The sequence below is a fragment of the Sorex araneus genome, chromosome 1, assembly GCF_027595985.1.
Source record: "Sorex araneus isolate mSorAra2 chromosome 1, mSorAra2.pri, whole genome shotgun sequence".
NCBI classification, from domain to species: Eukaryota; Metazoa; Chordata; class Mammalia; order Eulipotyphla; family Soricidae; genus Sorex; species Sorex araneus.
Genome location: NC_073302.1, coordinates 388,410,304 through 388,434,125, shown reverse-complemented (window position 1 = coordinate 388,434,125; position 23,822 = coordinate 388,410,304). Strand labels below are relative to the sequence as shown.

At 38.7% G+C, this 23,822-nt stretch overlaps 2 protein-coding genes across 4 annotated transcripts in view; one reads left to right on the top strand and one right to left on the bottom strand.

The window, feature by feature from the left end:
• The window catches only part of KRIT1 (KRIT1 ankyrin repeat containing), a 34,001-nt gene extending 13,747 nt beyond the window's left edge, over positions 1–20,254 (bottom strand). The window contains exons 1-11 of the mRNA XM_004602172.2: positions 19,785–20,254; positions 17,279–17,382; positions 15,453–15,612; positions 13,173–13,265; positions 10,741–10,870; positions 8,618–8,861; positions 8,319–8,434; positions 7,424–7,567; positions 4,698–4,854; positions 3,664–3,771; positions 1,326–1,482 (exon numbers count right to left, since the gene is read on the bottom strand). Coding sequence (XP_004602229.1) covers positions 1,326–1,482; positions 3,664–3,771; positions 4,698–4,854; positions 7,424–7,567; positions 8,319–8,434; positions 8,618–8,861; positions 10,741–10,870; positions 13,173–13,265; positions 15,453–15,612; positions 17,279–17,380 — 1,411 coding nt within the window. The 5' untranslated portion in view covers positions 17,381–17,382; positions 19,785–20,254. The remainder of the gene's footprint in view (positions 1–1,325; positions 1,483–3,663; positions 3,772–4,697; positions 4,855–7,423; positions 7,568–8,318; positions 8,435–8,617; positions 8,862–10,740; positions 10,871–13,172; positions 13,266–15,452; positions 15,613–17,278; positions 17,383–19,784) is intronic.
• A 94-nt stretch (positions 20,255–20,348) lies between these two features.
• Positions 20,349–23,822, top strand: part of ANKIB1 (ankyrin repeat and IBR domain containing 1) — a 151,868-nt gene continuing 148,394 nt past the window's right edge. For 2 of the 3 annotated variants that reach the window (XM_055123823.1, XM_055123822.1), the window contains exon 1: positions 20,352–20,874. The gene's annotated coding sequence lies outside the window, so the exon portion shown is untranslated. Of the gene's footprint in view, positions 20,875–23,822 lie in introns of all 3 variants that reach the window. The other variant, XM_055123825.1, reaches the window with a different exon arrangement.

Genomic DNA, 23,822 nt, shown 5'->3' with positions numbered 1-23,822 from the left:
TTTATAAATGATAATGTAAAAATAAATATCAATACATTGAAAATGATACTAAACTATCTGCATTTAGGTTCTGAAGACAAAAGGTTTAAATTTAAATCAATATTGAATGTATTCACTATTTCTACCTAATAGAAGTCAGTGGCTTTTGCTTTTAAGAATATAAGAATTGGGTTGGGGTGATAGCACAGCGGGTAGGGCGTTTGCCTTGCATATGGCTGACCCAGGTTTGATTCCCAGCATCCCATGTGGTCCCCTGAGCACTGCCAGGAGTAATTCCTGAGTGTAAAGCCAGGTTTAACCCCTGTGCATCACTGAGTGTGACCCCCCCAAAAAAAGATTATAAGAATTAAGAATTTTAAATTTGAAAAAGAATTTTAAAATAAAGTTTAGCAATTTTTCCATTACAATTCATTTAATTCTGATAAATTCAACAGAATAAGGTATTAAAAAATATAATGAAATCATTAGACATTCAATCATAACATTTATAGGTAATCCTGCAGCTGTTTGTAATTCTTTGAGAGATAATGTATAGTGATATTACATTGATTTTGTTTAGTTTGTTTTTGATTTACACCTGGCTGTGCTTAGAGCGTAGTCCTCACTCTGTGCTCAGGTATCACTCTTAGTAGGCTCTGGGAACCACATGGGGTGCCGGGGATCAAGCCAGATCAAGCTGAGTGCAAGGCAAGCATGGTACCTGCTGTACTAACTCTCTGGCTCTTACACTGAGTTAACATGAATAGAACACTTGTATTATTATGTTGAGTCAGGTAGGTATTGAAAATAAAAGCAATCTGGATAAATGCTAAATTTAACAGTATTTATATAAAATTTCATTACCATAGAAGAAAAGTTTTGTTTCTACCACTTTAAAATCATGCTTTGGAGGCTGGAGCGATAGTGCAGTAGGTAGGGAGTTTGCCTTGCATGCAGCCAACCTGAGTTCAACCCCCGTCATCCCAGATGGTCCACCGAGCACTGTCAGGAGTGATTCCTGAGTGCAGAACCAAGAGTAAGCCCTGAGCATCACCAGGTATGGCCCAAAGGCCATAATAATAATAATAATAATAATAATAATAATAATAATAAATCATGCTTTGAATAGAAGACCCCAGAGTTTTCCCCTTTCAGTAGTTTGAACTGAATTTATACAGAAGAAAACAAATTTATATAGAAGGAAAAAGTTTATATGTTTGTACAGAAGGAAAAAAGTACCAAACTCTAAAGGTCAAAAACTGTTATTTGACTTAAATTACCAACAACCTACTCAAAAACAAATAATGAGGTTTTATAAAAAAAAAAAAAAATATTAACTTTCTTACTAAGGTTTTCTGAACAGATCCAAATAGTGAAATACTGCTGTGTTTCTTGGGATAGACGCATTCCTTCCATTATCTGCTGCACTGTGGTATTATTTCCATGCTTCAGTTCGACAGAACGGTATGATCCATCCATTCTGTATATTCGAACTTTTTCATACTAGGGTCAACAACAATACAAATTATATAGTCTGGTTAATATCTAAATACCATGATCTAACAAAATGACTTAATTTCAACTTCATTTGCCTTATAATAGGTTTCTAGAATGGAAAATAGAAAAACTACTTCAATTGGAACCTGTTGACAATATTTTCAAGAATTTTACCCATTTTTTATGTTTTTCAAAATGTTTTCCTATATTCTATAGTTAAATAATTTTGAGAAACTAAGGCAAGCAGCTTTCAAAGAAATTTTCAACTTCATTGGCTGGGGTGCAGATCCAAGGCTGGGGTACAGATCCAAGGCCATGTTCTAACACATGCTTTTTGTGCAGAGTTCTGGATTTTACTCCTGACAATGTGTGGTCCCCAAGTACTGCCCACCCTATTCCAGCCTCAAGTACTGTCAGATACAGCCCCAAAAAAGTGAAGGGAAACCATCACGCTATAATTCTTCTGGTATGTACAGTGCAAAAACCACATGGGGTATACGATATAGACTTGGTAACTGACTTGGTATTAGACAACTTACTTTGGATAAATGTAAATATATTCTCATATATTCAGTGTAAAAATTAAGCCAGAGACACAAAAAGTATTTTAACAATGCAATTAGAAAATAAATTCAATTAAATCTAAGGATAATTACACTATTCATTTTATTGAATCATTTCAGAAAATTATGTGTATGTGATTATGTGTGTATGAGCAATATTTCTTAAAGTAAGAGATAATATATTTATTCCTTATTACTTTCCACATTTCATGTATTTCCATATCTCAAGGAGCTAAATTCACAAAATACTACATAATACTATCTAGGTGATGGAAATTGATGTAAAGGCTCAGGAATATCAAAAAAGATTTGATGCTTCTTGGCATCAAATATCTGTCTTTTATTAGTGTATATCTTTTTATATAGTTAACAAGTTTTTAAACAATTTAAAAGTAGATGCTAGTTTTATCATTACTATACAAGTGTGTAGTTATTACTGAGTTTTTCTAACTGTTACTTGTTCTTTACCTCAATGTCACTGCTAATTATTTCAGACACAATTAAATGAATCTCTTTCAGACACAGATTCAGTACGTGCCACAGAAATAATACAAGAGTTAATGCACCTGTCTTGTACGTGCCAACCCTAGTTCAACCCCTGGAACCATGTGGTCTCCTGAGCAATCCAGAAGCAACTCCAAATATATCAGGAGGACCCCTAAGCATAGAGCAGGTTGTGTCATGGCATCCCCACTCCACTGTCCCTCCCTTCCCACATCCCAGAAAAATAATTCAGAAAAAGAGCTAGGAGATTTTCTAAAGAAACACTTTCACTTTACTTTTAGAGAAAACTTGCTAAAATCAAATTACCAAATTATTTATAATGCTATTAAATATAAAATAATACAAGCCATCAGCATAGAGATATGATCAAAGAACAGATTATAATATGTAAGTAGCACATAGTATATCCAAAACATACTGGAAATTAGATTAATTTTAAATATTTGAAACATTTATACAACTTTTGTCATGTAATAAAGTTTTGAATGATAGGGATGATAAATTTATTATCTATGGAGTCAAAGCATAAAATTTTACAAAAGCAATAAAGAAACCATCTGTCCAAATTCACAGCTAAAATACAGGAATACCAAAATTCACATATTGCTTATCATAAAAAAATAGAATATGGGCCACATCTGCGTGCTGGGGCTACTGGTACTCGAGAGTCACCTGGTACTCGAGAGGCACTATCTATAGTGTGAAACATGTTTGATGTTGGGGATCAAATCCTGAACTTCAGTGTGCCAAATATGCACTCCAGCCCTTTGAGCCACTTCTTGCCTCAAGGATACCTGTTTTATTGAGCTTTGTTTTATAATGGCTCAATTAATACTAAGATTTTTATAAACTGAAAGAAGTTTCTGGCAATCCTGCATCAAGCAAGTTAATTAGCTCCATTTTTCTAACAATATATATTTACTGATTTTGATTTTTAACATAAAGGTAAGTACATTGTTTTTTTCTGACCTACTGTACACATAATAGACAACATTTTTCTTAAACCAATTTGAGACTTAAATGTAATTATTAGTATTATTACGATGTTTGGCTATTTCTGAGGTGTGTTTATGCTATGCTTGTATCTAATGCTCGAACTACTTATGAAGATAATTCTTACTGGTTTATTGATGGCTTCCTTCAACAATTTTGCAGCTTCTTCCCAATTATTTTGTTTATTTTCTTCACAGATATTTAAAGGGGATCTTCCTTGTTGGTCCGTTATATGCTAGTATTGTGGGAGGGAAAAAAAGAGAAAGAGTAAAAAAAAGGCATTACTTATATGCAATAAAAATCTTGGGTTTCATAAAAACTCTTGTCAATATTAAATTAAGTAAAGAACATACTTACACACTTGAAATTAACATGAATCCCATTCATTAAAGACAAGAAGTACAAATTAATGTGATTATTTTCCAAAAAGTACTGATTTTAGATACATTTTGATAAAACTGTTATTTTTTTCTTTACAAAGTATGTGTTAATACAAATTAGAGAAAATGTGTTGAAAGGTTTTTCTCAAAGATATACTTGAAGAAATACAATGTAAAATAAAACAGCTGGGCTAGATAATTCAATTGGCTGACTGTATGCTCTGCTGGAGGCCAGGCTCTGTCCCTAGTACTGTTTGTCCCAATACCACTGGGAGTGACCTCTGAGCACTACCAGGGGCCCGTACTCTCCCCACTTCACCACAAAAAGTTAAATTTTGTGTACGTCCTAGATATAAAAGCTATATAAAATAGAAATAAACGTACTTAATTCACTAAACTATATACTTAAAAATAGATGAAATGGTAAATTTTATGTGAGGTATATTTAATAACCATAATAAAAATTTATGTGTAAAAGCAAAGTTTACTTTTATATAGCGAGTAAAACTTGTTTTTAGTTTTCAGTTGTATTTGCAAGTACACAATGAGTGTCATTAGTTGTTTTTCATCACTGGAACTTGTTAAATAATGTTTGTTTTTGGGCTACACCCAGCCGTGCTCAGGGATCACTCCCGGCAGGCATGAGAGGCCATATGGAGGACCAGCGATCAAACCTGTAGGTCCTGCACAAGGCAAACACCCTACCCACTGTAGTATTGCTCTGGCTCCACTGCTGCAACTTAGAACAAAACAAAACAAAAAACCTAGAGAAACAACTTACTCTGTCAATTTCTGGGTGGTTTAGGAGAATCTGTACTATTTCTGCATGTCCTCCTCCAGCGGCAAAATGAAGAGGAGAACTAAGCTGTCCATTTAAGAGGTTTGGATTGCACTTCCCTTTTTCCAGCAATATGCGAGTGGCTTCAACTTTCCCATACCTACAAGAAAATACAACACCTAAGAAAAGTCATCTGAAATGTCTTAAAGTTATAAGTTTTAATACTGTCTTGAGGAAATCTAAAAATTTTTTAGAGCAGAGAACAAGAGATTAGACATTGACATGAATGTTTTCACTGGTGATGGATTTCTTAAAAATTACTATTTATGACTTATTCGGTTTAGTTATTTTATGAATTATTCACCTATTTCTCAAATATAACATAGAGCTGAAAATTAAAAAAAAAACAAACAAAATGTGTAAATTCGATCTCCAGGGAAAGACACTGTGGGAAGCCTGTGTGTAAGACTGCAGCAACCATTGCTAAGCACCGTAACAGTAACTTGTGTGCCTCAAGTAAGGGGGCTATCCTGGTGAGCATGTGTGCAAATGACACAACTAAAGGAATGCAAAGCTTAGTGAACACTGTAGCTAAATGTACAGATACCTCAACCTGATACGGGACTCCTGGCAAGCACCACAGCTAAAATAACATCCGCAAGAAAGCCAAGCATGTGTGCGGTTCTGGTCACTGTAACAATAATAACCACAACAAAAGGAAAGGGGGAAGATACAAAAATAATAAAAACTGAATAAATATAAAATTTAAGATATTGATAGTTATGTCTTAAATTTTTTTAAACAAAAAATGGAATTTCATGTGATCTAATAATACTACTTCTCAGCATTATCTAAGAAAATAAAACACTTAATTCTAAAGGATATTTCACCCATATATTCATAGAATCACTTAAATGCCCAAGAACATCAAAAACAGACTCACTCTAATTGCCATGGGTAGCTGACCTGGTTAAGAAGTTGTATCATAGGCAGTCCAAGGTTGGCACTACTACACATACTGAGTGTGATCTCATCACCACCACAAAAGGTGCAGTCTCTGGAACTTGAAGACTGTGTGAACCCTGATGCTTATCACAACCAAATGGGTGACTCCTATCAACATAATACGGGGTCATGAAAGGGGGTAGGACCTATTTAAACTAAATGAACAGGTAATTTTGAGAACACATCTCTGAAACCTGACATGAATTTGGACATCAAATTGGGTCAGATCTGAGATGCCTACTAGACTACATACCAAGGGTCCTGAAGTCTTTTTCTAAATTTAAAATTTTGTTGTTGTTGTTGGTTTGGGAGCCACACCTGGTGATGCTAAGGTTACTCCTGGCTATGAATTCAGGAATTACTCCTGGCAGTATCTAGGGAAACCATATAGGATGCCTGGGATCAAACCAGGATCAAACTAGCATGCAAGGCAAGGGTCCTACCCACTGGACTATCTTCAACCCCTGAAATAATCTTCAGCAAGGGTTGCTACAGACTTGTGAGTGATGAAGATCCTTTGTCAAAAGCGGCTCCTCCTTCCATAAAAACAAACATCTGTGACTACGAACACTCCTTTCTTCCCTCCGCCACCCAACCATCTACTAGAGGCATGCTTCCCATGCCTCCCTCCTAATTTCAGTGCTAACTGAATTGTATGCAGGTAATGCTCTAATGAGGATTTCTCTTAGTAAAATTATATTTTTTAAAAATCTGAGATGCATATTTAATAAAATACTACTTTGCTATTAAAAAATGGTAAAATTGTGTCCTTTGGAACAAAATGAACAGATATGAGATAACTATGCCAAGATAAATAAAAGAAAAACTACTATCATAGTGAAATGTGAATTACTAAGGCATATATATGCAACAAAACTAATGCCTAAATGTCATAAAAACCGTGGTGGTTACCAAAGGGATAGGAGAGGGTCAGGGTGGAGAAGGGGTGATTGGGTCTTTTGGAGGGAGTAGTGACAATTAAACACATGTAAGTATGAAGCTAAGTGCTTGAAGTTGTGTAATGATGTCAACAAAAAAATAGATTAAAAAAACTTATTCTGATTGAGGGAGTTAAGTATACAGAATAGGACAGTAAGAGTTACATTGAGAGCAACTGGTGTAAAGAGCTAACTTCAATCAAATCATCTAATAGCTTTAGGGGGAAAAACGGGGAAGGCTGTTATCTGACAGACTTGCAAGGGTTCTTTGGTTCAATAGTTCAAAACTGATATATATATATATTTCTTTTGGGGTCACACACGTCAATGCACAGAGGTCACTCCTGGCTCTGCACTAAGAAATTACCCCTGGTCGTGCTCAGGGGACCATATGGGATGCTGGGAATCGAACCTGCGTCGGCCGCGTGCAAGGCAAGCGCCCTACCTGCTGTGCTATCGCTCCAGTCCCAAAATTTTACTTTCTAACATTGTATCAAGTCACAAAACACAGGGGATCTTGTGCTGCACAATTAGATTGCTGCACAAATAGATAGCTAGTCATTAGCTATCTATTACAAAAGCTGCTAATACCCAACAATACTAACAATACTCTTCCCATGGGGCAGACATTGCAGTTCTTAACAGTAACACTTAAAATCAATAAGTAAAGAACATAAAAACATGGCAGAGGAAAAAGTAGATTAAACGAGAATAGTCATAAAAAGAACTAAATAATTTAAAACTCGTAATTCGTTCTTTCTAAAAGGAAATAATTACTCCATTTACCAGCATGCATAATGAATGGGAGCCCAGTGGTCACTATCTAACTGGTTGACAGAAAATCTTTCATTGAGAAGACGGCTTAGTAATTCTGAATCTCCTTCACAGGCACTTCGATGGAGAGGGAAATCATCTACCCATTGTCGTTCCCTTCATTAAAAAGAATACAAACCAGTTAAAACTTCAAATATGACATCTATATATATCATTAAGCAGGTGCAAACTAAATCATTTAACAATGACTGCACTGAACACGAAATGCTTATTTTAAACCACCTTTTTCCAATTATGCCCTACTTTTGACAACCTGCTCCATCCCTTTAGTTGGTTCTCTAGTCTTGCGCCTGACCCTCTCATATACAGTTTTCATATGTGGCCCCTTATAAGTATCTTGGGGGCTGATAGAGGATGACAATTATGGCCCCTGATTAAGCTGCTTTGTTGTTTTTTCTTCTTTTTTGGGTTTCTGGGCTGGTGGTTCTCAGGGCTTATGCTCAGTACTCTATGCTTAGTAATCACTCCTTATGGTGCTCAGGGGACTGTATGGCATGCCAAAATATCTAACCCAGGCCTCCCACATGTAAGGCAAGTGCCCAAAGCACTGCATTATCCCTCAGGATCAAGAAATGCCATTTTAAACATAGAAAAATGTAATCTTTGTTGTTTTTGCATTTCCAAGTGGACCACTGGTTCAGTGCTGCTTGGCCCACTGGTACCAGGGATTACCCAAATCACCCCATCTGTGATAAGGGTTTCAAAGGTCACACTTGGTAATTTCCAGGGCTGCACCTGTATGCTTGGGGGACCATGTGTTATGGGAAATAGATGGGTGCATGCCTAGCTTGACATACTATCTCCTGACCCCAGCAGAATGTAACTTGTAGTAAAATCAAAATAGTACTTGTCTTCTGTGACACTGCTCATGCTTCTCTGCCATTTTTCCTGTTTGGGAATTTGGATTTTTGAGTAGTCTGGAGCTCCTAGACCAAAGTATGGATTTATTACCACTTTATCTACCTAGAAAGAAAAATAAAACAAAATCCTCTTAGAATATTTAGAAAACTTGACTTTAACATGAATAAAGCTAATATGTGTATCATTTCAATATTTATAATTTGTAACAGATGCATTTATCCTAGAAAAAAAATATTTGAGGTGAAATATCATTTGAAATCGAGTCAAAATTCATTCAAGTCTTACCCGATTTGTATACTGAAGATCTGATCCAAACAAAGGATTATAAATACAGGTATCTGCTTTCTCTAGGGCTAACATTTTACTCTTTATTTCTACTGCACTATAGCCCATATGCAGTGAATTTTCTGTCTGACCTGATTCAGTAGCATATGCGGGGTTTATGACATTAGTTTTTATCCTCTCCAGAGGAGAAGGTCGGAATAAAGCTGGAATAAAGTGAGACTGTGTATGACGTTCATCTAACCACCTGGCAAAATAAAAGCAGAAGTATGTGTTAAAAAAAAGCATATGTTACAAAATTAAAGACCAAAAAGAGAAAAAGATTATGAATCCAACTTTGATATATAATATTTCTTGATATTACATCCTGTCTTTGTTAAGTATTTTATTTATTATTAATAAAAATTTTGTTAATGGACACAGCAAACTATTTTTAAAACTGTATCCTAGTAAAATAGCACAAATCCCTTAAAAAATACCAAGAAAAATCTTTAAAATTTTAACCACTACCCTTTGGATCCGGCTGCGGAGCGAGCATGATGGAAGAGCCCAAGGGAGGCCCTTGGACTCCAGGCAGCCCACTGAACTAATTCCGGCATGGGACCAGAGACCCCACGGTGCGCTGAAACAGTGGGAACCGGGCATCCCCCAATTCTTTTAACCTGTCTCTCTCTCTCAACTCCTCCCTCCTGAGCACAGCGCAGGATCCGCGGTTTTCCTGAGCACAAAATGGAGCCGGCGATCCAGCTGAAACAGGACGCTTTCGCGCGCTTGCGGGAGACCCCAGGGGGCGGGGGCGGCGACCCCCGCCCACAGCAGATAGATACTTAAACCCACCTCCCCCACGTGTGCTTCCCTTTGGATCCGGCTGCGGAGCGAGCATGATGGAAGAGCCCAAGGGAGCACCCTTGGACTCCAGGCAGCCCACTGAACTAATTCCGGCATGGGACCAGAGACCCCACGGTGCGCTGAAACAGTGGGAACCGGGCATCCCCCAATTCTTTTAACCTGTCTCTCTCTCTCAACTCCTCCCTCCTGAACACAGCGCAGGACTTCTCCATCTTATGAGCACCATAAAAGGGTAAAAGTTTGTAGTGATGTTATTTCTGGTTGTACTTTCCCTGGACTTTATACAGAAACCCAAAACCTAATGTCATCTTAGCATCAGCAATATGTAATGGTTCGCTTTTAATGGGTCGGACTTTTGTGGGAGATCCTAACAAGAATAGTAAGTCTGTTGCTGAAATATTGAAGGCAATCAAAACGGTAGCCATCTCTCTAGACTAAACTAAGCTATATCCCCACGCCAGCTGAGAAGAAATTTTCTTCTTTCTCGGGAAGAAACGCGGCGTGTTGTCAACTACAGTGTGTTGTCCATTAAGCAAACAGACCTGGTGGCGTGGGAATGGGATATAAGGGGAAAAATTATGTACATGGAACAGTGGGACGCTGGTGGAATCTCGAGCCGGAGCCGATACCAGCGCAAGACCTTCGGTTCCAGAAACTGCTTGCAGACACTCTACTAGTCTATCAACTAAGCCAGAGCCCCACGTCTGCTGATGACGGGAAATAACCATCCTTTTCGTTTTTTTTTTTTTTCCCTTGTCAGGCAGCGTGACGATTACTAAACAGGCGTGAACTCGGTGGCTCGGGGCAAGGGGGAAAAAGAAAAGTTATGTAACAAACAGCGGGACTTAATATCTCTATATTCTTAGTAGTGGAGAACTATCAAATGCCTCCTTGGCAATAGGACTGCTTTTCTTTTTTGGGGGAAACCCCAACAACGGTAGTGAGTTGTGTGTTGAAACATGGAATGTAATCGAGATAAGGCATAAACGAAGTGAAACTTATCAAGTACAAGGGTGGGGACTGGGGAGGTGGGAGGGGGCGGCAGGTATACTGGGGGGGTTGGTGATGGAGGATGGGCACTGGTGAAGGGAAGGGTGTTTGAGAATTGTATAACCGACATAATCCTGAGAACTATGTAACCCTCCACATGGTGATTCAATAAAATTAAAAAAAAAAAATTTTAACCACTAAAAGTGACATAAGCCCTCTGTTACTATCAGGGCTAATTTCTACTATTTTATTAAATATATTACAACATTTTAAATGGCATTTCTTACTTATCCAAGGCTATTAACATCCTTGCAGTAAGTGTAGCAAAGTGTGTGCTGGATTCACTACAGACTCGCATAATGTCTTGTAAGCAATAAAAAATTGGGCATCCAGGAGTATATGTATATTTGGTATTATCTGAAATGTAAAAAAGAAGAATTATATCATCATATGATAGGCTTAGAATTATATATTCATTTAAAAGCATTCAAAATGTTAAGAAGATTAATGACATAAATTATCCTAGATTTGGAATCAGAAGATTTGGATTCAACTGATAGCCATCTCTGTGACCATATCAATGGGGATGCATGCAGCATTAAGAATCTTAAGAGAACCCTTAAAAATTTCCACACCAGTTAAAATACCAAACTTTCTAACTTAAGTATGACTGAGGGGAAAAAAAAAATTGTTGGAAATACTAAGAGTTGGCTAATAAAAAACGTGTAAGTACTGGGTAGTACCAGACTATGGAATGTCCATACTGGGTCATTACTGTATCTTCAGGAATTATTGCCTTAGAGGCTTTACATGAGTTCAGGTCATGGGAGGTTCAAATTAAATTCTCACGTTAGTTCTAAGTTCTTGAATATTATTTACTGGGAATTTTAGAATTCTTATAACAAATTCTAATCCCAAATATGAGCCTTGATCATAATCTGTTTGTTTTCCAAAATGCTTACCTATATATTTCTACTGTAACAATAATATAACCATTTAAATCTTATAAAAAACCATTTATAGAACCAGGAAGTAAGGTAGAATTCTATAGGAGGAGTAAAGCACTTGCTTGTATGCAGCTAATCCCGATTCAATCCCTGGCACCGCTATAGTCCCCTGAGCATCACCAGGTGTTTCTGTAAGCACAGAGCCAGGAGTAGCCCCTAAGCACCACCAATTGTGGTTCTGCACCCCGTAAACAAAAAATAAAACAACAAATCACTGATTATAATCTGAAAACTTTTAAATTATGGCATCCTTCAAAGCTTTTATCAATCATATTTAATTTGGGGATGTGTAGGTTTTTTTTTCTGACCAGATGACAGTGCTCAGGGGTCACTCCCAGCTGTGCTCAGGATTGGCTGCTTGCAATGCAAGCACTTTACTATGCATACTCTCTCTAATCTTTTTTTTTTTAATTGAAATTTCATTTTATCCACCATCCCTTCCCTTTGTTGTTGTTTTAACGACCAAGTGCCACACACTTTTGGTTGCAGTGATTACTGGGGGTCACACACTTGTCTCCTGTGCTTGTGAATTTCACATTTTAGTTATGGTGCTCACACACATTTGGTTGTGATACACCTGAGATCAAATACTTTGTTGTGACACTGTAGATCACAAATGGCAATGCTGCCTGGGTTGCACTTGACACGTGGAGCAGCACAGGGGACTGAATTTATGGCTTATCCTCCCAACCCTAGTCCAAAAAAGTGGAAGCAGCACTGCATCGGGGCACTGTTTGTTCCTCAAGATCACCATTTTGCTTCCAGGTTAGGAGCCTACATAAAGCAGAGTTGGAAGCAGGAGGCTGCCAGACACTCTGGCTTGGCTCCTCCCAACCCCAGTCCTGAGATCCCAAGAAACAGAAGCAGCAAAATGTCCGGGCACTGTCTATTCCTCAAGATTGCATTTGCTCACAGATTAGGTGGTCTGGAAGCCTCCTCTTCTCCACCTATCTCATCATGAGCATACAAAGACATCCTAACTTCAAACACCAAGACACAAAACAACACACAAGTAACACCTCCAGCTGCAAAAGTCAAAATATGAAAACAACACAGAACCCCACCAAGCTTATTGACCAACTGGTAGCCCTAAAGACTCAACCAGTTACAATGAGCTGTATAACCTCCCTGATAAAGACTTTAAAGAGGGAATGTGAGGATGTTTAAGGAGCTCAAAGAAATGATGGAATGGGACCAGCAATGAATTTATGGCCTCATATTTTCAAGGCAGTTGATCTAGTACTAAGTTAAGCCTGGTCTTCATTTTTAAAATCCTAAAAAAAAAAAAAAAATTACAATTCAATCCAGAGCCTGAATATTGCTCAAATCCAGTGGCTTAGACTAATCAGGCATTCTGCATCTGCAATTACTTGAAATCAAAACATCTTTAACAAAAATTTCCAGCTTCTATTAATCTAAAATCATGTATTTTAAAAGAGCAATAGAGGGGCTGGAGCAACAGCACAGCAGGTAGGGCATTTGCCTTGCATGCTGTCAACCTGGATTCGATTCCCGGCATTCCATATGGTTCCCTGAGCACCACCAGGAGTAATTCCTGAGTGCATGAGCCAAGAGTAACCCCTGTGCATCGCCAGGTGTGACCCCCCCAAAAAAAATATCAATAGAGCAGTAACTAGGAATATTTTTTAAATTGTCATTTTACTTAGCATCAAAAGTACACAAAAATCCCTAAGATCAAACTTAGATTTTACCTTTGACAACTGATGGAACAATAAATAATGCTGCTTCTCTGCCCATCTTCTCCCCATCCAGCGGAAATTTCTTCATTAGTATCACTCGTTTTCCTAATCATTATTTAAAAAGTCAGTACAGATTTTTTAAAAAGAGCTTTTATATCTTATAAAATAACTTGAGAATTAGAATTGTTTAAAAACAAAATTAAGACTAACATATAAAGTCAATTTTAAATATGCATTAATAAAACCCATTAATTTTGATAATGTAAATTACTCTATGGACAATCACTTGGTACATTCCTAGTCCCTGTCTTAACTCACTAGAAAAGCTCCTATGCACAGCAAGGAAAGTTGTCCTGCAAAGAACTGATAAAGCAGCTAAACAGCAGGTAATCCTCTAAGGTTGAGGCATACGGCTTCTCACTTAGCAGGGATGAAGGTGGAAAGAACTTCACTACAATCTATGATGGCTAAGGAGAGTTTCAGAGTTTTCAGTTTAGCAGCTCTTAATTTAACATTCAACCTTCACTCTCAAGTTCAGTTTTTATTAAAATCTTCTACAAATTATAGTCCTGGATTATAATCACCATCCTTTGGCAGAAAGAGGGCTACAAGTAACAACCTATGAATCTGGCACTCTAAAACCTTTCATCTTCTACAAACCTTTGCCAGGATTTTAATCAGCCCTCCTAGGTATCCCTGGAGCATCACCCCCAAATAAATCATTTTTTCTAACCCAGGTAGAAATGCCAAATTGGATGTGTTCAGTGGTTGTACAGATGAGTTCAAGCAGCTTTATTTACTCATAAAATGCTAGTCAATGTTTTTTTTTTATTATTATGACTTAACTTAGTATATCCCCATAAAATTAATTTAGAAAATGAAATTCACAATTGTACAAAATGTGTTAAATACAGTAACATTCTAATAGTTCAGAAGCAACATTTCTTTTGACTTGTTTGAGGTATTGTCCCACTTAGATCTTTTCTGCCTTACTCCTTTTCCACATCCATTTGTTTTTAACTACCTACTTTGCTAATTTGTAACTATAACTTCTGATTTGGTGGGAAAAAAATAAAGCACTCAATACAAATTAGGAAATGAAGTTTCTAACCCTAACTCCTCATATCAAAATCTATAAACTATTTAGAACTTTTTATAATCTTGAACTACAATGTTTAGGAGTCTTACTCCACAGATGTCCATCAGGCTCCGGTGGACAGCTTAACAAGGAGGTAAATAATACTTGCAGAAGATATAAAGCACAGGCTTATATATATTTCAGCTATCTCTAAATAACCAATAAACTAAATCACAGGATTCACCTTTTCTCTGCAACAGTCTCTTCACACGCAAAAATCAATCAGGCATTTTCATAAAGGTGAATAACAACAACAAAACAATAAGTAAACTTCAAAAAACCAAAAAGGAATGCCTTGCCTAACAGAAAATAATGCAACCTATATTTAACTGAAATTAGCTTTATCTTTTTAATTGTAATATCTGACTCTGACATAGTTTATAAATTCTATAACTCATAACTGCTATCTGCTTCCTTTAGGCTATGGCCTCAGAAAACTGATCATAATAATTTTACCAGTTTCACTGGTTTTATATCAGCTAATATTTTAAATGGAACCCTAACCTTTTAGGACTAGAAATTCTACAATGTGGCTCTCTAGAAATGGTCATCTTGTGATCAAATGTGAAGAAAACCTTTGCTACCTTATAGAACCATTTCTAATCCATGAATCTTAACTTTCAGATACTGAGGAAGGTTTTAAGTTTCCTCTGTTTTAGAGTAGAGAAATAGATCAGTAGTTTAAAGATATGTATCTAGCGAATTGTAGCAAAAGTAATTTGTGCTTTATTTTAGTTTCCAGGCTGCCCTTTGATTTCTCCTCTGTATTGAATAAATCATTAACACTGTGACTTAAATATTTCTCAACTTGAAAAAGTTTTTGAGTACTTTTAAAAGATTTTTTAAATGGAAAGAAACATTTTAGAAGTGATGAGTTGACTAAATTTTTTAAGAAGTGTTTTCCCCGGGCCGGAGTGATAACGCAGCGGGTAGGGCGTTTCCCTTGCATGCGGCTGACCCGGGTTCAATCCCCGGCATCCCATATGGTCCCCCAAGCACCTCCAGGAGTAATTCCTCAGTGAAAAGCCAGGAGTAACCACTGAGCATTGCTGGGTGTGACCCAAAAAGCAAAAAAAAAAAAAAAAAAAAAAAAGTATTTTCCCACATCATTTGGAGTAAACTATGTTAAAAAATAGAGGGAATTTTTTTCTTACCTTTGATACCCTGGTTTGCAGGAGAAATTGGTTTTGTGGTTTCTATTACATAATCTAATATGCCTTGTGTTATTTCACCATTGCTTTGAAGTTTAGCTTCCAACAAAACTTTCTTTCTCTTCTTTTTTTGTCCTTCAATGGGAACTTCATGCAACAAAATCTTAGATAAAAATAAGATAAAGTTTAAAATAAAATTCACCTGCCTAAAGCATAATAAGTTAGTAATCTTTATATTTCTAGTTATATATTAGAATAACTTGTGAGTTTAAAAAAAATGCTAGTACTCTCTTTTTTTCTAAGATCTGTTAATTCAGAGTGCTTTGAATTTGGAGCCCTCATCTAGAAGCTGCTCTGGGGGCTGGAAAGTTTGGGCCATACCCAGCAGTACTCCAAGGTGGGGTTCCTCCTGCCTATGCTTGGATACCACTGAATACTGAACTGGTTTCTCTGCTATATAGGCTGCATACAAGGCCAAGTACGGTAACTCCTGTACTTTTTCTTTGCCTCGGGCTCTAAAATTTTTCAAAGTTTATCCTGGATGAATCAACAATGCAGCCAGGATTGAGAACCAGTAAAACGGAGGACTGATGAAGCAACAAACTCCTGAGGACTTGTGTTTCCTTTTATAGGTTTCAGGTAACCAAAAAGCAATTTAAACAATAAGTTTGAGAAATCAGTTGGAGTCAGGTTAAATTAGAAGCATTTTATGATACCTGGAATCTGTTGTATATAAAAAATAACTTTGCTTTGCGTTTTTCGGTCTCATTTACATTTACTAATATATGTAATATAACAAAGACTTCAAATAAATACTTGTCTAGAGCCTCATTAAAGATAAAAAGCTATTTAAAAAGTGAACTGTTAAAATAGTTACTAGAAAAATAGCTAAGAACAACTGTTAATTTTGAATTGAGAATAAGTTCATTTTTGTACTTTAAGTTTTGAGCTATTCTATAGATTAAATCTTATCAGAAAAACTCAAATAGTATAATTAACATTTGATAAAATACATATCAATGGATAGAAACAGGATCAAAAGGCATGTAACAAGTGCTATTTACAATAGCTAAGGTCTGAAAGCAATACAAAGAAAATAAAATGTGGTATATTATACACAGTAGAATACTACTTAGTTATATGAAAAAAATGAAAGCCTATCTTTTCACTACAATTTAGATGGAATTATAGGGCTTTATAATGAGTAAAATTAGAGAAAAAAGGATAAATGTTGTATTATTTCAATAATATGTGTGATATAAAAAAGCAAAAAAAGGAAATGGACAATGGCAAATGAAAACAAACTCTTGGACTCTTAACAATAAGACTGAAGTTACAAAGGAGGGGAGAATGGTGAATAGAGAACTCTGTTAACAGTGCTACTAAACTCTCACAAAAAAACTGTGTCTGGAGGGAAACAGCTCATGATATCTTTGATACATCATTGCAGGATTGAGTCCCTTTGTCCATGATCCCCTGCACTGCTGGGAGTACAGAACTGAGAGTAGCCCCAGTGTGGCCCCAAAACCCAAAAATTAAACATACCCATATATGTATATAATTTTTAAAAGCATGCTACAGAAGAAAAGTGATGGGCAAAGACCTAGGATTGTCAATCCTAGTTTATCAAGATCTAGGTGGTCAAAGAGAATTCACTGGATATTATTAAGACTTTACATGTAAGTGGAGCTCATGCCCAATTCAATCAGCTTAACCAATGGCTAAACAAATAGCAGGACTCCTACGTTATTTAAAAAACTTTACATACAAATGAAAATGATAATGGATAAAGGCATTCAATAGAAGTAAATCAAATGTTATATTCTCACTTCATATGACTTGGCTCTGTATTCCCGAGAATTGAGGCTTGCGATATTCTTTGGACGAATAACAGCAACATATGCATCTTCTATGTTTTCTGGATTTCCCATTGCTTACAAAACAAAATCACTTGAAAGATTAGATACAACTACTTTAAAAATCATTTTTAAATGTTGATTTTTCTTAGTATAAACTACATACAAAGGGAAACCTAAAGGTAAAACTGGTTGTATCTTTGCATTGATACAAAGATCTAATCAAAATCTAAGCTTTGAATATAAGATTTTCTTATACTCTGCTTTCCTTTTTCGGCTATAATCTTTTTTAAAAAGGACCTAATTGATCTTAAATTCGTAAGAATCTGCTTTTTGAACCCTGGTAAGTAACTTTGGACAAACACATAATCTCTTTCTGAATCAGTTTTATTATGTGACAAATAGGGCTGAAAATTGTAGTAATTTCACAAACTGATTTGAAAAATACAGTTGAAACTATAAAGTATTCAGAACAGAACAATGACATATAGTAAGGTCCTAATAAAATATATTCTTTTTTAATAATTATAAAAAAGTACTGAATTTCAAAAAAAGAAAAAATGATGGGGCTGGAGTGATAGCACAGTGGGGAGGGCGTTTGCCTTGCACGCAGCCGACCTGGGTTCGATTCCCAGCATCCCATAGGGTCCCCTGAGCACTGCCAGGAGTGATTCCTGAGTGCAGAGCCAGGAGTAACCCCTGAGTAAAGCCAAGTGTGACCCAAAAAGAAAAAAATGAATCTGCTTTTTAGATGTAAAAACAAGGATAGACTTATAAAATATAAGTATCAAAAAAGAACGGCTTAAAAATTATTTAGGGTAATATACAGTGTTGTCCATAAATTACACAGGTGATTGGTAGAGAGTTGATAGTCTGGAAACTGAAATTAGTCAGTGCTACAATCTTTAAAAGAAGTGATCTAAGATATTTGGATGAGCTACATGATGATTTTTTTGAGGCATCTATCGGAGACAAAACAGTTTACTAGTTGAGAAAACATTCGTAATGATAATAAGTATTTTCCAATTTTGTTTCCAATATGTGTACACATAGATATGCAAATACATGTACATATACATAAAATACATGCATAAAATTACTTTTTCCAGACTACTGGACTAATTTTAAGTTACCTTCAGATGGTTGCCAACAAATAATTGAGTTTCAAGCAGTCTCTGTGTACATATTTCCTCCTTAACTACTATTACTTTATTGTGACAAATACCAATCCTTATAGATATCAAAGGATATAAACATTTATATATATACATATATTTAATATTTATATATTAGCTTTCAGAGTCTTCCAAAAATAGTCAGAAGCCTAGACCACTCCCTGCAAGACTTTGCCAACGGGCTCCAAGGCTCAATGGTTCAGCCACCGCTCTGGCCCATAGATACTGAGGGAATTACCAGGGACTCCAAGACTACTTACATTGGTACTCTTAATTACTCAGCTTTCTTTTTCCTCATCCTCATTTTACCACTCATCACATATCAATAAGGATAATTTTCAAAAACGTGAGTGCATTCTGTAGCAAGATCTTTTTAGTTTAAAAGGCAATTTTAGAGGCCAGAGCAATAGCACAGCCGGTAGTGCATTTGCCTTGCACGCAGCCCACCTGGTTTGATCCCCGGCATTCCAAGCACCGCCAGGAGTAATTCCTGAGTGCAAAGCCGGTAGTAACCCCTGAGCATCGCTGGGTGTGACCCAAAAAGCAAAAAAAAAAAGAAAAAAAAAAAGGGCAATTTTATTAAATAAGGTTAACATTAAGGGAACGAATACTGGAACTTGGAACCAAATGAATTCCCACCGATAACAGTAAGTACATTTAATGAAATTATTTTGGGAAAAATATCGATTTTTTTCTGTTGAATACCGAAATAAGCGTTATACCATAGCTGCTCCTATAGTTTTTCTATGAGGAAAGCAATGCATGCTACAGTATAATTTATTATTTTATTATTTTTTGAGGTGTCTAACAGAGTCAAACACTTAGCTAGGAAAAGCTAAGGTTCAGAAAGGATAATGCAACCAGTTATTGAATTTTAAACTTAAGAAAACTTGTGTTCTGTAAGGTGAGAAGAGGGAGAAGCGCTCACAAACCAAGTGTGACAACACGAAGAACCCACGAACTCGTCATCTTAAGAAGGCAATGGCATGAATTCCACGAGGTGGGGGGGGGGGTGGCAAGAACAAAGATTCCCGGAGAGACTAACCCCACGGAGAAATAACAGGGAAGGCCCAAAGTTTGGGGCCTCTCTGGGAGAGTAGCAAAGCGGTGAGCTGCAACCACGGGGAAGCAAGCTGAGCCGCTCGGCCGCCCCGAAACGACATAAATACAAGCTGCCAGGAGGTCCCGCCACCACCCGGCCACTCCCGGTCACGGACCCGCAAACACCTCTTATCTCCAAGAACTGCCTCCCCGAAAGTGACTCTGACTTCTACGCAACCACTTGAAAGAAAGAAACTCCTTGCCTGGTAAAACTGGTGGAGGCGGCGAGTTCAGGCTCCCAGCTCAGTTTTTCTCGCTGTGATCGCGAGCCTGCGCCTCTTCCTGTGCCGAAGGACCAGGCACCCAGCGGTCTCGCCCGTGCGGGCGGCCGAACACCCCTCCCCGGGGCGCTACATGCAATTCACTGGGCGGGACGGTCACTTGCGGGGCAGGGGACTGTCATCGCTCTCGCAGTCCTGCCCTTCTTCCCAGCGGCTCGGCCCAACTTCCTGTGAAAGGAAAACCCTTGGTCGCCTCCGGAGACTGCCCGGCTCCTAGGGCAGCGCTCCCCGCCCGCGCCTCGAGAGCCCGGACCTCAGGATCAAAGACTCTCCAGTCCATCGGCACGTTACTGTCCCCGGCCCTCGCACCTCAGCATCACAGACCCCCTCATTCTCTCAGTAAACCGGAGGACTCCAGCCGCCCAAAGGCCTCCGAGGGCCACCCCGCCGCTACCGCGGCGAAAAATTCGCTTCCGGGTTCAAACCCTGGCACCCTCGCGGCAGGCCGCAGAAGAGCTTCCGGGTCGGGGGCCGAGGGGCTGCCGTTCGCGCTGCCGCTCGCTGGGGCTGAGGGCTGTCTGGGAGCGGCGGAGGGCAGCGCGAAGCCCGGGGCGACGGCGGCAGACGCGCTAGCTGCAGGGCCCGCGGCGGGGGAGGGGAGGCGGGCGGCCAGGGCGGCGGCGGCGGCGGCGGCGCGCGCGCCAGACGTGAGCATGAGCCGGACTTGACCGCGAGGCGGAGGCGAGAGCCACCGCCCCCTCTTCCCCTCCCCCGTGTGAGGCGGCGCGGCGGCCGGAGAGGGATGGGGGGCGCCCGCCCAGTCTGATCCTCGCAGCCGGCGCGGCCGGCTCGCTCAGCGCTCCCCGCCGGCCTCCGGCGCGCCGCCGCGGCCCCAGCAGCCTCCCGCCCAGCCCGCGCGCCCGGGTGGGCGAGGAAAGGGCCGCCCGCCCGAGGTGGGTGGGGCGGAGAGGCTACCTGAGGTCGCCGACCCGGCGCGAGAAGCCAGGGCGGCCGCGGCGGTGGCAGGACTGCGGGGTCCACCCGACCCTGACCCTCGGCCGGAGAAGGAACCGTAAGTCTCGGCGTCGCCGTCCCGATCGGTGTCGAGGTCGTCTCAAAACCATTTGGGGCTCTGGATTCCGCGCTGCCGAGTTCACGCCCTCCTGGGTCCCCTGTAAATGTGCCTCGCCTCCCTCTTGGCCCGGTTCTGTGAACTGGCTGCGTTCTCCGTCTATTCCTTAGGGCTTTTTTTTTTTTTTTCAAACCCCGTGAATTTGCAAGCCGCCCAGTCGCCGTGGCGCGTCCCCTCCTCCCCATCTGGGTGCATTGCCTTGTCCCTCTGTCCTCAGAGGATCTGTGTTCCTCCCCCCTTTTCTGTCTGTACCCCGGAGCACACAACCTGACACCCCCCCCCACCTCCACCCCCCGAGACGGGTTCGCCTCTTTGCAGGGCTCGAGAGTCCTGAACGGGTGGATTCAAGTGTTCTGCAGGGCGGTGCTGGGCAGAGATAGGTGCAGATGGCTCCAATGAACCTTTCATTTTTGCAGCTTCTGCCACCAAAACAAAAGAAGGGGCCGCTCCCTAGGACCTTTATTCCTTTTTCTAACTGGATAGGATAGGAGCTCTTGTCTGTGTGTTGCTCTGTGAGTCTTAGGAAATTGGAACGAGAGCTATCATTGAGCATCTCCTGAGCAGGATTTGAGAATTAGCCTACAAGCTCTATTCACACATTGGAATGGCATTTTGGACAGTTTTGTATCGAAAAGAAGATCCATTCCAGAAAAGCATTACTAGCAGATCCGAGAAACGAAGACGAAAACAAAAATCCGATGTTTGAAATGTTTTAAGTACCATCAGATGATTTTTAGCGTTTTGGATTTGCATTTAGTTCTTAATTTACCAACGTTCGTGTATGTGAATGATGTGAAAAGCTTTCTACCGGAAGGGTTTGCTTTGTTAGAAATTTTGAAGATCGTCAGTTTATATATTTGGTGGTATTTAAAATCGTTCATTCAAAGAGGTTCTCTTTAAAAAATTTTTTTAACTGATTTAGATCTGCCATTTACAGACCTTACACACCTTGATGCTTGTGACCTTCCTGTTTCTTAGTTTTAAATCTAATTAAATGTGAATGTATTCAATGTATGTTTTCAGATTTGAATTTGCGTGTTTGTGGTGTGATGGCGATGAACATAGGTTTTCACACATGCAAAGCATCCTGTGCTTTACCATTGAGCTGTATTCCAGCCGCTTTTTCAAAGATTTTGCACTAGAATTATTTTTTTCTCACTAAATTTTGTTTGGTTTTGAAAACTGACAGAAGAACTTTCCAGATATTAGATTTATAGATAATATTAATGCTGTCAGGAGATTGAACAATAGCTCTTGCAGTGTCTTCAAGGAAGCAAAATTAAGAATACTTTTGTTTTCTGTTAATCTACTTTTTTTTAATGCAGACTAGTAGCTTTAGTTGTTTTTTAGCTTATTTTTTCTGAGAAACGCTCGTCATTTTGTTATGAAATGTTGATTGATGTTTTTAATGGTCCCCCACCTTTCAGCAGTTGATGTGATACTATTATGTATAGCCTCATTCTGTTCGAAGATTTTAATTTGAAATAGTCTCAAAAGATGTAGTCCCAACTATCTCTGGAAATGTAGTTGTTTCAGAAGCTAACTTGAGAGCTGTAGAGTTCAGTTTTACTAAAGGGTGTGGTTTTGCTTTTCCCTAAATAGATCATTTTTTTTTAAGTGGGATTTTGTAATGAGGTGATAAGCAACAACTTGGAGTTGCCTTTTAAAACAAAAGACAATTGATTCCCTCCCTCTTTTTTTAAATGGGCCACTCCAGTGCATTGGGGCCATGGTCAGTGGCACAACCCAGGGCCTAGCACAAACAAGGCTTTTTATTCTATCTACCTCTTAAGCTACATCTTTGGCCCAGTTGGTCCCTTCTTATCTTCAGGAGTGGAGTGAGAGAGATAGGACTGTATTTTCGTATTAAACTTTTTATTTCCCACTGATCTGGAAATGTTGAGTTTTCAGTGTGGAAAATGTGCTAAAACCATAAACTGCTTGCTGTAAGTGTATATTCTAACAGGTGGCTTCTGAGACAGAGTTTTGTTAGCTAGTCTTTTTTTTATTTTTACTTTTATATAGCACTGCTTGTTTATGAAAGTTGATTTTCCCCCACCCCCAAATTGGGGATTTTTCTAGATGTACTTGACTTGAACAAGTGAAAGTGAAATAATTGTATTTCCAATTTACAGCTGAAAGTTCAAGCTGATTTTCATATATAAATAGAAAGAAAAAATCATATTCCTCTTGAGTTGAAATTAGGAAAGATTCCTCAGGATTTGTGGCTTTTTTTTTTTCATGTCTGAAATGACATATTACATTTAGATGAAGTTTTAAATAATTCTAATATTATATATTTTTTATAGCATATTTGCCAAAAAGGATTTGAAAGTGGTTCGGAAGTTTCTGTGCATGGCATTTTATTTGCTTTCTTAAAGTGAAATCGTTTTCAGAAATTGTTTCAGAAATAGTAATTTTTTTTTGTTTGTTTTTGGGTCACACCCAGCCATGCACAGGGGTTACTCCTGGCTCAATTACTCAGGAATCACTCTGGGCGGTGCTGGGGGACCATATGGGATGCTGGGAATTGAACCCGGGTCGGGCCGCTTGCAAGGCAAATGCCCTACCTGCTGTGCTATTGCTCCAGCCCCCAGAAATAGTAATTTTTAAAGTTTCAGTATTTTTCAGTCTCAGACCACTTCATCTTAATTTATACTTCAGTAACTCTTTATTGATTGCTTACTTTGTATGCCAGGAGCTGTGTTTGATTTGGGGATTATGAGTATAAGTCAAACATTGAATATGTTAGTCTTGATAGTTTACTGTGACTTTATTCCTTTGTTCTTACAAAGTTTTCTATAAGTTTTTTCCCCTAACATAAATAACAAAAATTTTTGAGAATTACTGAGATGGTTATTGCCTCCCAATTTAGGGATGCCTTCCAC